Below are 14443 nucleotides of genomic sequence, written 5' to 3' on the forward strand. Positions count from 1 at the left end.
ATATTGTTAAGGAAGAAATGGAACGCATAAATATTGACATACTAGGCATTGGTGAGATGAGATGGACTGGCATGGGGCATTTTGAGTCGGATGACCATATATTACTCTGACTGTACTGTTCTAGTCATATTTTTCAAGAATCTTCAACAAGAAGACCTTGCTTCATGCCAGTAAAAACATGGAGGTGGCAGTTATGATAATTTCCCCATTCTGTTGGGTCACCTTTTTCTGGAACAGGAACAAATGTGGAACTCTGCTAGTCATTTGGCCAAGGAGCTTGCTTTCTCTGCATAGGCTAATGGGCATGTCCATGACTGCGCCTTTTTGTTGAAATATGTCAGTTGATATTCCACCAATTCCTGGGCCTTATTTTTTGCCATTGCCTCCAGTGCAGCTTCAGCATCGCCTTTCTTTGCCATTGGGAACTTCTCAATTCTTGACATTTACTACTTTTTTAGATGGAAATTTGACTCATTTGGAATTAGTGAAACAAACAAAAAAAATGTCAGATTGGATTTCTGACCCACATTTTCCATGGCCTCAAGGTAACACTCTTCCTAAACATGCAGTAATTTAGTCTTCTAGGAACTGGAGTGCATCTTTTTTTGAGGTTTCTGAAAAATGGAGTTAGAGGGGGGTCATTGGAGAAACAGGAATTCACTGTTAATTCTTGAATGTGGTGGATGCACTGAGAAATGCCTCTGAGGAGGTGCGATCCTAAAAAACGTCACTGTGCAGGTGGCGAGGAGTCCTGGTGGTGGCACAGTCCAGAGCGGGCTGCACTGCTGACCAAAAGGCTGTGCATCTCCAGGGGTTCGAATATACCCCTGGTCAGTAGGAGAAAGACAAGAATGCACTCCCACTAAGAGTGAGAGCTCAGAAACCTGATGGAGAGTCACTCCATGTCAGAGTCAACACGAGAGCAGTGGCTTTTGGGCTTTTCCTTTTTGGGTGGTGGTGGAGAGAAGCTTGATGTTAGAAGCTAAAATGAGCACTTTATATTAAGTCTAAGTTTATCTTGGAGAGAAATCAACTTAAAAAAATATATCTCTCATTGCCATCAAGTTGGAACTGACTCCTAGCTGACACTCCAGCGGGTTTTCAGAGGCTGTAAATCACAGTGGAGGGGATCGCCCATTGTGATCTCTCAAGGGTAACTGGTGGATTTGAACGGCCAAAGAGGTACAGCCTTTGGGTTACGGCACAGCACCCTCTGAGCTACGCTACCAGAGCTCCCTAAAAAGATACAGACACAGGTAAACCACAGAATCAGGAGTCTAACAAAAAGTTCTCCTGAAGGATCGACTCCTTCCTCAAAGGCATTAGGTCTAGAGGTGTTCTAGGCGAATTCCATCAAGCCATTTGTTATTCCTCTTTCTTTCACACTCACCCTGCTAGCCGTCCTGGTCAGTTCTGCTGCTAATGGACATCCTGGCAGGAACTCACTGCTGTATGCATTACTACCTCTCTGCCGGGCCTGCTAGAGTCTTGTAACTGGTCTCCTCACTTATATGCCCAGTTCTCCCTCCCAGCACATTTCCAGTAGTCAGAGCTGTAGTTTAAAAACATAAGCATTTTTACTAACACTATTCTTCCCACACTCCTTTGAGAAAATACTCGATGGATTTTTTTTTTTAACCCAGTGTCAATCCCCAAGGCGTTTTATTGTGCAAACTGGGATGAGGCAGAGGGGCTGTGCCTACAAGAAGGTGTTGGACCGCTTGGTGGTGAACCGTGGCTTGTGCTGGCGACGTAGGACCCGGTGGGGCAGTGGGAACTTGATCTTGGCGTCATGGAACTGCTTGACTGCAGGTCGGCGGCACTTGTTGGCTGCAATCTCCACCTTCATGATCTGGACAGAGTGGGCCCTGGCACGATGCCGAGTGCCCATGTCGTGGTAGCACTGGGTGACAGCTCCTGCGGTGGTCAGGGCCCGGTATTCCCGGTACATGTTGTGGGTCCCACTGCGGGAGTCTTGGCGCAGCCAGATGCCAAAGTTCTTCACACGCAAGGAAGGGGGTCTTCTCGAACACCTGCCCACAGTATACAATTTCCCCAGAAGACTTCTTCAACTTCTTCAGCTGTGACACAAAGTACCAGAAGCGGGACTTGGCAACAACATGGTTGGGGGCAAAGATGCGCATGCGGTAAAGTGGTGGAGTCCGACACTTGGGGGTGGGCAGGCAGCGCCCCACCACTTTGTACTCACAAAGTGTTCCAGAAGCCTTCACAGTGACCTCTCTGCGCTCACCACGACCCGAGAAAGCTGGAATTTTTATTTTCATGCTTTTATTTCCCACGTTCACAAAGCTGCCTTTCTTTTGGGAAATGGGGCAAAAGGCCCATGACAAATACTCAGGGACAGCCGTTAACTGCTGTTGACTTGGTTCCAATTCATAGTGACCGTCCACCAAGGTTTCAAGGCTGTAAATCTTAACGGGAGAAGACTGCTCATCTTTATGTCATGTAGCCACCGGTGGATTTGAACCAGTGACCTTTTGGTTAGCAGTGAAACACAATACCTGTCATGCCATTGGAGTTCCGTACTTAACCCAGGGTTCCTTACATTCAGGGAGGAACTGAGGGGACTCGGAGCTCCACTCTGGATCACACTAATGGTTAAGACACTTATTTCTGGATGAAAGAGCTCCAGAAACAGCAATTCCTTGAGCTTGTGCCCTCTAATATGATAACCACTAGCCACATGCGGTTCTTTACACTTAAATAAAATGAAAATTAGCTAGTATTAACTACAATTATATATCAAATTCCGTAATTATATTCCAAGCACTCAATAGTCACATGTGGCAGCTGTACTGAGAGCTTAGATAGAAAACTTTTCCATAATCACAAAATGTTCCATTGGGCTACACTATCCTTTCACTGAGTAGGTTGTTGCTGTTGTGTGCAGTTGAAATGATTCAGACTCACAACAGCCGTACATGACTGAGCAGAGCTTCCATAGTGTTTCCTAGGCTGGAATATTTGTGTGAATAGACCTCCAGGTCTTTTCCCCCCACAGCGATGCTGGTGGGTTTTAACCATTAACCTGTGAGTTGGCAGCTGAGCATTTGACCACTGTACCACCAGGGCTCCTTGGTGTAGTCATACTATTATAATCAACCCCTCCCCACCTTTTTTGACATTATGAAGGAATCAGAGCTGCTTGATCTGATTTATAATTAAGACACTATCTCCCAAACGTCGGTATTTGTTTCTTGCCCAGAAAAATTACATGTATTCACTTCGGGAAGGAGCTCTGGTGGCTTAATTGTAAGAAACTGCTCTGCCAAACTAAAGGTATGAAGTTTCAATTCACGAGCTGCTCTGTGGGAGGATGGACACTTTGCTCCCCTGTGATTTACTGCCTCTCAAAACCTGCTAGAGGGTGAGCTGTGGGTCAGTTCCAACTTGACAGTATACAACAACAACATTCAACAGGGGGTTGCCATTCATGATGAGAAGGACAGAGGACAAACGTTGTAACCAGATGATCCAGGTTCCAATACTGGTTCTTCCCATCACTTGCTAATTACTGACTTAGATCCTCAGACATTATTTCATCTATGAGAGGGCAGTCACAGCAGTGCATATCTTATTGGGAGGCAAGCAGATGGCAGGCATGCAAAGGTCTTACACAATCAAGGAGTGATGCCTGAATTAAGCACAAATGCTAGCATAGATCAGATACCATTCACTTTCTTCATTATCCTTATTTGGTTAATGGAAAATAACCATCTCTCATCCAATCCTTTTTTTTTAAAGTTTAGGAGTAATTTTGGAAGTATTTTCTAGTGAACGGCTGCAAACTGATTCATCTCAGATCTAATATGCAACACTGGAACTTGATGCCAGACATCTAAAGAAAGCTCTGTTACGTTAAAACACATGGAATTTTATATGCCCAAGCATACTGAGTTTGGGGGCCTTCACTATGAGTTAAAGAAAAGCTTCTTGGTTTCTTTAAAAACATGAAGTAAACATATTTATGGCTCAGTCACTGGGTGCTGATGGTTCACCCCTCATTAAAGGGAGGTGGAGCTGCAGGCGCCACAGAAGGCACCGCAGGCTGGGCAATGAGTGCGTTCTGTGGTGGAGGAGAAACAGATGCAGGTTCAGGACAAGGGTCCCAGGGTCCCAGGGTCTCACCTCATGGGGTTCAGCCGGCTTACCTCTTTATTCAGCTCTTCAATCGTCTCCTGGGCGATGTTGTACTTGTTGGCCGAGGCCTCTAGTTGTGCAGAACATTGCAACAGCTCTGCTTGGAGATTTTCCTTTTCTGCTTCCAACTTCCTCATGTTCTCCTTAGACTGCTCCCCCATTAAAGAACAAAACTCAGAAAAGAAGTGTTAATCAAAGGGGTCCAACAAAAGCCCGACTCGTCCTATCACAGGGGCCTACTAGCACTTTATTAAGGCACGGGGCTGCTAACCAAAGGGTCGGTGGTTCAAACCAACAGCTTCTCCAGGGAAAAAGATAAGGCAATCTGCTTTGGAAACGAAAACAGCCTTGCAAGGCCTGTGGGCAGTTGTATTCTATCCTATAAGTTCTGTAAGAGTCAGAATCCATTATAGCAATTACGGCTTTAGTTTTGGGTTCCTTCTCTCACACAGGGCTCCGTCCTTCACCCTGTAGAACCTCCTCACTCACCTTTCATGCTTTCCCAAGAATGCCCGCCCCCTCTTTTGTGCTCTGAGTACCCAAGGCCTCGGTATTTGTTAAGGCTTGGCCAGGTTCCTGTTCGGGCCCCGAGGCCATGACCCTGAGTCTCCCAGATTCTCTTCCTCACCGTCTTTTCCTTCTTTCTTTCTTCCTGTCGGCATGACTCGAGTTCTTTCTCTACCATTTTCCCCTCCTCTTTGTGCTTTTTCAACAGCTGCTGTTTCTCCTCCAGTGTGATTTTTACCTCATGCAGCTCATCTTCTAGGCTGTCTTTGATGCAGGCTTGCTCTTTGTTCTGAGAAAATAAAGACCAGGCTGAAAGATGGTTTTAGACTGTATTCTATTTCAGAAGGTGGCTTCTTTTCCATTTGAAATGTCACACGTGATGAGTTTTGATGACCTAGTGGGTAAGGAGTTGTGCTGCCACCCCAAAAGCAGGTGGTTTGAATCCACCAGCTGCTCCGTGGGAGAAAGATGGGCAGTCTCCACTTGTGTGATCTGTAGCCCCTAAAAGCTCGCAGGAGGGCTAGCTCTAAGTCAGTTCTGACTCAACAGCAGAAAACAATAACATATTTAAGACAAATATTTGAAAAGTCCACCTTGCACACAGGGAGTGGCTTGAATACATATATATGTTGTTTTTATGTACCATCAAGTTGCTTGTGACTCATAGCAACCATATGTACAACAGCTCTGAAACCTGCTCTATTTTGAACCAATTTTATTTTCTCCTACACTGACTCCCCATTACCCTAGTCACTGAGTCAACCATCTCATCGAGGGTTTTTCTCTCTTGCGCTGTTCCTCAACCCTTCCAAGCATGATGTCCTGGTCCCTCCTGGCAACATGCCCAAAGTATGTGAGATGAAGCTTCCAAATCCTTGCCTCCAAGAAACAGTCTGGTTTCACCCTCTCTAGAACAGGTCTATTTGCTCTTTTAGCCGTACATGGTATATTCAGTACTCTTCTCTAGCACCACAATTCAACGACATCGATTCTCCTATCATCCTTAGTCACTGTGTAGCTCTCTGATGCATAGCAAGTAATTATTAAGACCATGGCCTGGATCAGGTGCACCGTAATCTCTAGACTGACATCAGTGCTCTTCAGTAGTCTGGAGTGGTCCCTGACAGTAGATTTCCCCAGTGTCATTAGTCTTTTGATTTCCTGGCTGTTGGTACCTACCTACCTAGAGTGTTGATTATGGAGCCAAGCAAGCTGAAGCTGTTAACAATCTCAGTCTCTTCTCCGTCTATCATATTATGATACTGCCATTTGGCCCAGTGGTGAGAATCTTTTGGTTTCTTGAAATTGAGCTTCAATCCATATTGAAGGCTGCAGTTTTTGACTTTCTGCAGTAAATGCCTCAGGTCTTCCTCAGTCAGTTTTGGCAAGCAAGGTTGTGTCTTCTGCATACTGCAGGTTGTTGATAAGTCTTCCTCTAATCCTTATGCCACATTCCTCCTCATAGAGCCCAGCCTCCCAGATGATGTGTTCCACATATAGATAGAAAAGGTAAGATAAGATGTATTCCTGATATGCACCTTTCCAAATTTTGAACCATGCAATGTTTCCTTGTTCTGATAACTCCCTCCTGGTCCAAGTATAGGTTTTACATAAGCACAGTCATGTGTTCTGGGATTCCCATTCTTCTCAAAGTTAGCCACAGTTTCTTGTGATCCACACAGTCAAATGCCTTTGCATAGTCAATGAAACACAGATAAACATTCTTCTGGTGCTCTCTGCTTTCAGCTAAGATCCATCTAACATTGGCTATAATATCCCTAATGTCATGGCCTCTTCTAAGTCCAGCCTGCACATCTGGCAGTTCTCTGGTGATGATGTGCTGTTCCCATCATTTGTTGATAATTTTCAGCAGGATCTTGCTTGCATGTAATATTAATGTTGTTCGATAATTTCCACACTCTTGTCAAATCATCATTTTTGGAATTAGAATAAATACAGATCTCTTCCAGTCAGTTCACCAGGGGATTGTCTTCCAGATTTCTTGGCACAACCGGGTGAGCGCAACAGGGCACCATCTGTTTGCAGAAATATGTCAATTGGTATGCCGTCAATTCTTGGGGCTTTTTCCCCCTGAATTTCTTCAGAGCAGCTTGAACTTCTGCCTTCGTCACCATTGTCTCTTCATCATATGTTGTTTTAGAAAAATTCTTCTGTGTGAGCCAATTCTTTTTTGTTATAGTGACTCCCATCTTCTTTTTTGCTCCCTGGATCATTCAACATTCTGCCTACAGCATCCATCCTTAAGTACTGCAACTCAAGGCTTGAATTTGTTCTTTAGTTCTTTCAGCTTAAGAAATGCTGAGCTTGTCCCTTTTGATTTCCCAGCTCCAGCTCTTTGCACACTGTAATACTTAGCTTTGTCTTTAAGTGCTGCCCTTTGAAGTCTTTTGTTCAGCTCCTTAACATCTTCATTTCTTCCCTTTCTTTAGCTTCTCAGCACTCTAGTGAAATATTCAGAGTCTCTTCTGACATCCATCTTGGTCTTTTCTTTTTCCTCCATCTTTGTAATGACCTTTTGCATTATTCCTGGATTTTATTCTCTATAGCCTCCCACAGGTCGTCTGGTCTTCGCTCATTAGTGTTCAAGGCTTCAAACTTGTTCCCGAGATGGTCTTTAAATTCAGGAGAGACAGACTCAAGGACAAACTTTGGTTCTTGTGGATTTGACTTTTTTTAGCTTCAGTTTGAACTTGCATATGAGTAGTTGATGATCTGTTCCACAATCAGCACCTGACTTCGTTTTCACAGCTGATATTAAGCTTCTCCAGCAATTCTTTCCACAGATGTAATCAATCTGATTCCTGTGTAGGCCATCAGGTGAGGTCCATGTGTATAGTAATGTTTCTATAACAGGTATTTTCAGGGAACTCTGCTGGCCTAGAGGCAAGAAGCTGTGCTGCAATCCCAGAGGCATGCAGTTCGAATCCCTCTGGCGGCAGAGGGGCAATTTCCTCCTGTGCCAGTTGGATCTGTCTTGACAGTACACAACAACAACAAAACAAAAGCAAAACGGTATTTTCAATGACTAAATCATTGCACATAATTCTGTCATTCTGTCTCCAGCCTCATTTCCGTCACCATGTTGTTGTTCCAACATATAGTGACCCTGTGGAATGACGCACCGTCCTGCCCCTGTGCCGTCCTCACAGCTGTTGCTACGTGTGAGCCCACCACTGTGGCCACTATCTCCGTCCTTCTCATTGATAGTCTTCCACTGTATCACGGACCCTCTACCATGTATGATGTCCTTCTCCAGGGGCTGTTTCCTCCTAACAGCATATCCAAAGTAAGAGCTCCCATTTCTTTTATTTATAGACTAAATTGCCACAGTATCAGCCTTCTCTCTCACTTATCCACAAAATTTGTCCATACCAAATCCTCTTTGGAGGAAGTTAAAAACAAAACCAAAACTTAGAAAAGAATTTTAACTAGAATAATTTAAACATCGAAGATTTTAAATTGACTGACGAGGATAGCTTTCAAATTCTAGAAAGGACAACATTGTTGTTAGGCTTTTCTTAAACAGTGGCAGTATCTCTTACTGGTCGTGATAATGGATGCTAGTGGTGGGCCTGGCAATCTAACACAGATTTTGGACAACTAGCTTGCAGTGCACTGGTGGTGACATCATCCTAAACAAAGTTAAGTATATTTTAAGTTAGGCTGAGTGCATGTTTGAACTGCTACCTACTTGCCCTTCATACCTGATGCTGAAGCTGTTTCATCTGTTCTAGGGTCTCCTTCAGCTTCAATTCCAGTTCACATATTGTCTTTTGCAATTGCTGCTTTTCCTTTTTTGACAATTCACACATCCTCTTGGCTTCAGTGAGCTCTAATGTCAGATCATCCATTTGTTCCCTAAAATCAGAAGCCAAGGAGGATGGACATTATTGTCTGTGTTGGGAGACAGTGGAGATGACCGCATGGAGAGTTTTGCTATCCACTATGGAGCAATGAGATACATTTAAAGACAAACGTGTGCCTGATTCGGGCTATGGTCTTCTCAATCACTTGCTGTGCACCTGAGAGTGGGACAATAAATGATGATGAAAGAATTGATGCCTTTGAGTTGTGGTTTTGGCGAAGAGTGCTGAATATCACATGGACTGCCAAAAGAATGAACAGATATGTCCTGGAGGAAGAGCAGCCAGAGGGCTCCTTGCAGGCAAGGATGATGAAGCTCTCTCACATACTCTGGACAAGTTATTAGGAGGGGCTATTACTTGGAAAAGAACATCATGCTAGCAAAAGTGGAGGGCCAACAAAGGAGAGGAAGACCTTCAACAGATGGGCTCAGGTATGTCAGAGAGGATGAGGATGGCACAGAATAGGACATGGTTTAGATCGCTTGTTTATAGGGTCACTGAGTTGTACTCAACTCGCCAGCACTCAACAGCCACCACCACCACCACACAACCTACACACAGGTGGCTCAAAAATGGTCAGTCTCTCTCTAGGTGTGAACCTGTGGTACCTGCTATTTGATAGTTGCTCTCTAGCCTTCGAACACTCCTGCTGCTTCGTCTCAATGTCTTTCTGTAGATCTTGGATGGTCTCTTCCTTTTCCTTGTCCAGGGCACAGTAGCTTTGAATTTTCCTCTGGGCATCTTCCAGCTTTTTCTCAGTCTGGCAGACCTGTTCTTTACTTTGACATGCTTGTTGAGCTGCAGAGACAGGAGACGAGCTGGGACATATGTGTGTGAGAAGAGAGCACGTGTGAAGTCCTGACAGCTCTGACTTTCAAAAAAAAGCCAGCCCCAGATTTTTTTTAAACCTACTTCAAGTCTAGCTTCATTTCTCTCCACTTCATAATCATTCTTAAAGCTCCCTTCAACTACCCTCCAGCGATGGACCCCCTTAACCAAACTCAAACAGCCTCGGAGAAACTGCCTATATCTCCAGTGTGTTTCATTATCTCCTCTGAGGGTTGTCCTGACCTTTGTAGACCTTAGAGTCTAATGAAGGAGCCATAACTGGTCCAGCTGCCATGAAGAACCTGGTGCTCTGCTTACTTCACACGACTCTATTCACAAGCAGGGTGATTGGAGTGGCAAGAATAGTTGGATGGACTTGTGAGTATGAAAGCTGAGCTGAGTCTCAGGTTAAGAAGAAAGGAATTCTAGGTGGAAGAACTGGTAAACACGTGCTGGGGGAGTGAGGAGGACCTGTGAGAAGAGGCTGGTGAGAGACTAGTGTAATTGGGAAGGAAAGAGGAGTGGTGGGAAAAAGAGGTAAGCGGGTGGGTTTGAAGGCTTTAAAAGTCTGAAGGAAATGTTTAGATTTGACTTACTGAGTTCTGGAGCAGGGGTCCGGCACAAGGAAAAGAGCATTTTAGCAAAATTGGAATGGATCAGGATGAAGGGTTAGAGGTTTCTGAATGGATCAGAGGTTTCCTGCCACGTCCTGCTATTGCCTACAGCTTCTCTTCTACACCCTGTATGCTCCCATAGCCTACACTCTGCACTATGGTTTCTACTTTAAATACCACTTTACCCTCTATTTCTCCCACTGTGTCTTCTAGCCTGTGATACTAGAATAAGGACAGTGTTAACTGTGGAAAAAAATAGCCCATTCTGGATGAAAGATGGAGGAGGGTTCTTTTTAGGGGAGATGACAGTAGATTCTCTTTGGACATGCTGAAGCAGAGGGGTTGCCTAGATGGAGCAATTTCTTAAAGCTGAGACTGACCACACGTGTGAGGTTAGATTGAGATGCTAGCTTTTTTGGGTCATCGACAAAGAAATGTGGCAACAGGGAGGAAAGTTCACCAAAGAACGAGTGAAGAGGGAGAAGAGAAAGGATCTCAAGGGATAGACAGTTATAGTTGGGGCACACGGAGAGAGACAATAGTGCTAAGATTTGTGGAGGAATAAAGGGCCACCTGTATGTCCAGAGCTAAGAAACAAATGTTGAGGCACCCAACACTCACATGGAGTTAAAAGCAGGGGAACAAGAAAGCCAAGATTTGGCATTTTTAAAATTGAGATTCATGATTGGGAAGGTGGACGGACAGCGCAGGAGGGGAAGACCCTCTATGAGGTGGATTGATTCAGTGACTGGGGTAATCGGGATGGGAGTGTCAGAGACAGTGCGATTGGCACAGGACAGAGCGGAGTTTAGGGCTGTTTGTTGTACATAGGGTCGCTATGAGTCGCAAGCGACTCGACGGCACATAACAACAACAACCACCAATGTTTGCCCCATTGTATTATACAGTATGTTTCACTGTTCACGGAGTGGAGCATTCATCATTCCTGTCTAATTCCTGAACATTTCCTCACTTCCAAAGGAACTCTTGCACCCACAGCAAGAAATCATTGGTGCCTCTGAGGCAGCAGATTCAGCAGATGAGTGAGGACACGACATGTGGTACAAGTTCTGGAGAGAACATGCTGACAGGGGCCAAAAGGAGTTACTGTCATGCGTGTGAGACAGAACTGATCCACTGCGGACCCTTCAGCCGGTTTTCAGAGGCAGTTAGTCACACAGGACGAGAACGCCCATCTTACTCCCACAGAACTACTCCTTACCACAAAGGTACCAGAGTTTACTTCAAAACCAGGGATGCTGGGGCAAAGTGTGTGACGGAGTGGGTGAGTCCAACAGTTCGTGTCCTCCAAACACAGTGCCTGCCGTGTGTGTGTGTCTGTGTGTGTGTGTGTGTGTGCCTTCAGAGAGGAGGTGTGGTTGGGTGACTAAGAGTTCAGGAAGGTGGTTGTAACCCCAGGAGATTCAAGATGAGGCCAGACAAGATCTGGAGTGAGAAGTCGAGGGAAGTGACAATAGAGAGATGGGAGCCCCTCTGACTAAGGCGTCAGCCGAGGAGTTAGTTGTGTGGTGGGGGCCTCACCTGACAGCTTCTGGTGCCGCTTGGCTTCTTCAAGACACTTCTTCAGTGTCTGCAGCTCAGCATTCAGGGCCTCATTGGTTTCCTGATTAGCGTCCTTGTTTTGTTCTGCTGCCATTTGTTGTTGCTTCTCGAGCTCCATCTCCTTATTTTTGAGGGCCTCACAAGCCTGTGATAATTCATTCTGTAGCTTGGTTAGCATTTCATTTTTCTCCTGGAGGCCCTAGAGAAGTAAAGAGGTAATTCCAATAAAGATCTGTGTGGCAGTGTGGTGAAGTCAGACAGAAGCTGTCCGGAGCTGTTGTCCCGGCCAGGCTGGCACAAGCCACCTTCATCTCCCTCCTAGACACTGCGGCAGCCCGACTGTGCTCCCTGCCTCCATCTGAATCCTTCCCAGCCCTTCTCACAAGCAGCCAGAGAGGTCAGTTAAGTCAGATCTCCTCACGCCTCTGCTTACAACCCTCCAGTGTCTTCTGTCTCGTGCAGATAAGTCAAAGGTTTACAACCTTCTGGGATGTTCATAATCTAGTTCTCAGCTGCCTGCTTGACCTCCCCTCCTGCCATCTGCTCCACCCCCGCTCCAGCATCACTGACCGTCTACAACACTCAAAGGCGGCCTAGGGCTTTTGCATTTGGTAAAACTCAGCCGAGAAGATTCATTCTCAAGATGTTTTCCCCGGGATTCCTTCAGTTCATTAAAATCTATGCGCACATTCCACCTTTCTGAGAAGCCTTCTCTGAGCACTCTGTAAAAACAGCCACTAAACTACTCATCCTGTCCCCTTACTCAGAGTTATTTTTTAAAAAGAGATTTAGCTGTATTTTACATTATATTATTAATGAGTTTTGTTGACTTGTTTACTGTCTCCCTCTCTCCCCCTTCCCACCAATGAAGTGTAAGAGGAGTTGTTGCTGCGGTTATGGTGTATTTGCAAGTCGGAAATGACCCATTGCTGACTCTCCGGTGGGTTTTCAGAGGCAGGAAACCACATGGGAGGAGACTGCCCCTCTCACATAGTGCGGCTGGTGGATCTGGACCACGTGCCTTTGGTAGGGATGTTATATATCTCATTACAATCTTTGTGCCTAGAATAGAGCTTGGCCATATTATACCCCTCCACCCCACAAAAACCCCCATTGCTAATGAGTTGATTCCAACTCACAGATGCCCGACAGGACAAAGCAGAACTGCTCCACGCGGTTTCCAAGCTCGTCAGTCTTTGCAGAAGCAGACTGCTTGCTCCAGCTTTCTCCTGCAGACTGACTGATGCATGTGAACCCATGACCTTTGGGGTTGTAGTCATGTGCTTAACCACTTGCACATTGGTGGTCCTTGGCACATCTCAGAGACTTATTGCTACAGATAATACTTGAGTGAATATATGAATGACTCATACAATTTCTCCAGACTCCTTGGCTTCTTGTCATTGTTGCTCCCAATACCTCTGTTGTAAGTAGTGGATTGTCTTCCCATCTTGTACTGGTAGGTTTTATTGCCTGGCTAGCTGTTCAATCATTAGATTATTCCAGAAGCTCTGATAAAAAGTTCAGAGCTGGAATCTTATGAATTATAAAAGCTTGCACTGCGTTCTTTGGTTGCATTTCTAGACTTTTCCATGAACTTGGTTTATTTGGGACCTTCACATTGGCTAGTGCACCTGTCACCAGTTGGTGCTGAGTAGATTCCAGCTCATGGCAGCCCCACGGGTGTCAGGTTCAAGTACAGTTGTGCTCCATAGACTTTTCGGTGACTCATTTTTTGGAAGTAGATAACTGTACTTCTTTTCCAAGGAGCCTCTGGGTAGGTAGTCATTTTCACACAGTGCCTATTTGTATCAAGGACTCCTAAAAATTAGTACTATAGGATAAAGCCATGTGGCCCCATCAGGATTTTCACATTACATGGTGTGCACAGTCATACTTGTAAATTTAAAAATGGAAATTCTTAATAAAGCCAAAACACTTCATAGAATCCTGGGTGGTCCAGTGGTTAAAGTACTAACCAAAAAGTTGGTAGAAGAAAGATGCTACAGTCTGCTTCCTTGAAAGACTTACAGCCTCGGGAACCTCATGTTGTTATGAGCCATGGAGTTGGAACCAACTCCTATCTGACCCTCAGGAGGGTTTTCAGAGACAGTAAATCTCCTGGTAAGAGACTTCCCATGCTGGTGGATTGAAACCTCACAGGGAGTGCTGCCCTGTCCTTCAGGGTCGCTATGAATCAGAATTGACTCGAAGGTAGTGACCACTGTAGTAAAAAAAAAAAAAAGTTCAAGGGAGCAGTGCAAGTCAATGTTCTCCACAGTTTTTGGTACCTTGCAGGGCAGGGGAAGAACCTCTTTGGTAGAGTCAGCACCTCTGTGTGGCCCCTGGCTAGTCATATTGATGCATTCTGTGAACAGATACCAGGGACAGACACAGGCTCATCTGTCTCCAGCTTGAGAGCCCATGTCCCAGGCTTATGTTGGCTTTCCCGGAGCAGTCGCAGCGACTGTGTCCCTGTGTCCCGGGCGTGTGCTGATGCTCCTGGAGCAGTCGCAGTGACTGTGTCCCAGGTATGTGTTGATGCTCCCGGAGCAGTCACAGTGACTGTCCAGGCCCGTGTTGATGCTCCTGGAGCAGTCACACTCACTGTGTCCCTGTGTCCCGGGCGTGTGTTGACGTTCCTGGAGCAGTCGCAGTGACTGTGTCCTGGGCGTGTGTTGATGCTCCTGGAGCAGTCGCAGTGACTGTGTCCCAGGTATGTGTTGATGCTCCCGGAGCAGTCACAGTGACTGTGACCCTGTGTCGCGGGTGTGTGTTGATGCTCCCAGAGCAGTCGCAGTGACTGTGTCCTGGGCGTGTGTTGATGCTCCCGGAGCAGTCGCAGTGACTGTGTCCTGGGCGTGTGTTGATGCTCCCGGAGCA

At 45.7% G+C, this 14443-nt stretch overlaps 1 protein-coding gene and 1 pseudogene across 1 annotated transcript in view; both read right to left on the reverse strand.

Moving 5' to 3' along the window:
• Positions 1-14443, reverse strand: part of PMFBP1 (polyamine modulated factor 1 binding protein 1) — a 46982-nt gene that overhangs the window by 8556 nt on the left and 23983 nt on the right. Inside the window, exons 9-13 of the mRNA XM_006878876.1 lie at positions 11540-11759; positions 9164-9353; positions 8394-8547; positions 4790-4957; positions 4173-4310 (exon numbers count right to left, since the gene is read on the reverse strand). Coding sequence (XP_006878938.1) covers positions 4173-4310; positions 4790-4957; positions 8394-8547; positions 9164-9353; positions 11540-11759 — 870 coding nt within the window. The remainder of the gene's footprint in view (positions 1-4172; positions 4311-4789; positions 4958-8393; positions 8548-9163; positions 9354-11539; positions 11760-14443) is intronic.
• LOC102859728 lies at positions 1700-2285 on the reverse strand (annotated as a pseudogene).

The sequence above is a fragment of the Elephantulus edwardii genome, unplaced genomic scaffold (genome assembly GCF_000299155.1).
Source record: "Elephantulus edwardii isolate Elephantulus edwardi_28Jun2011 unplaced genomic scaffold, EleEdw1.0 scaffold00001, whole genome shotgun sequence".
Lineage (NCBI taxonomy): Eukaryota > Metazoa > Chordata > Mammalia > Macroscelidea > Macroscelididae > Elephantulus > Elephantulus edwardii.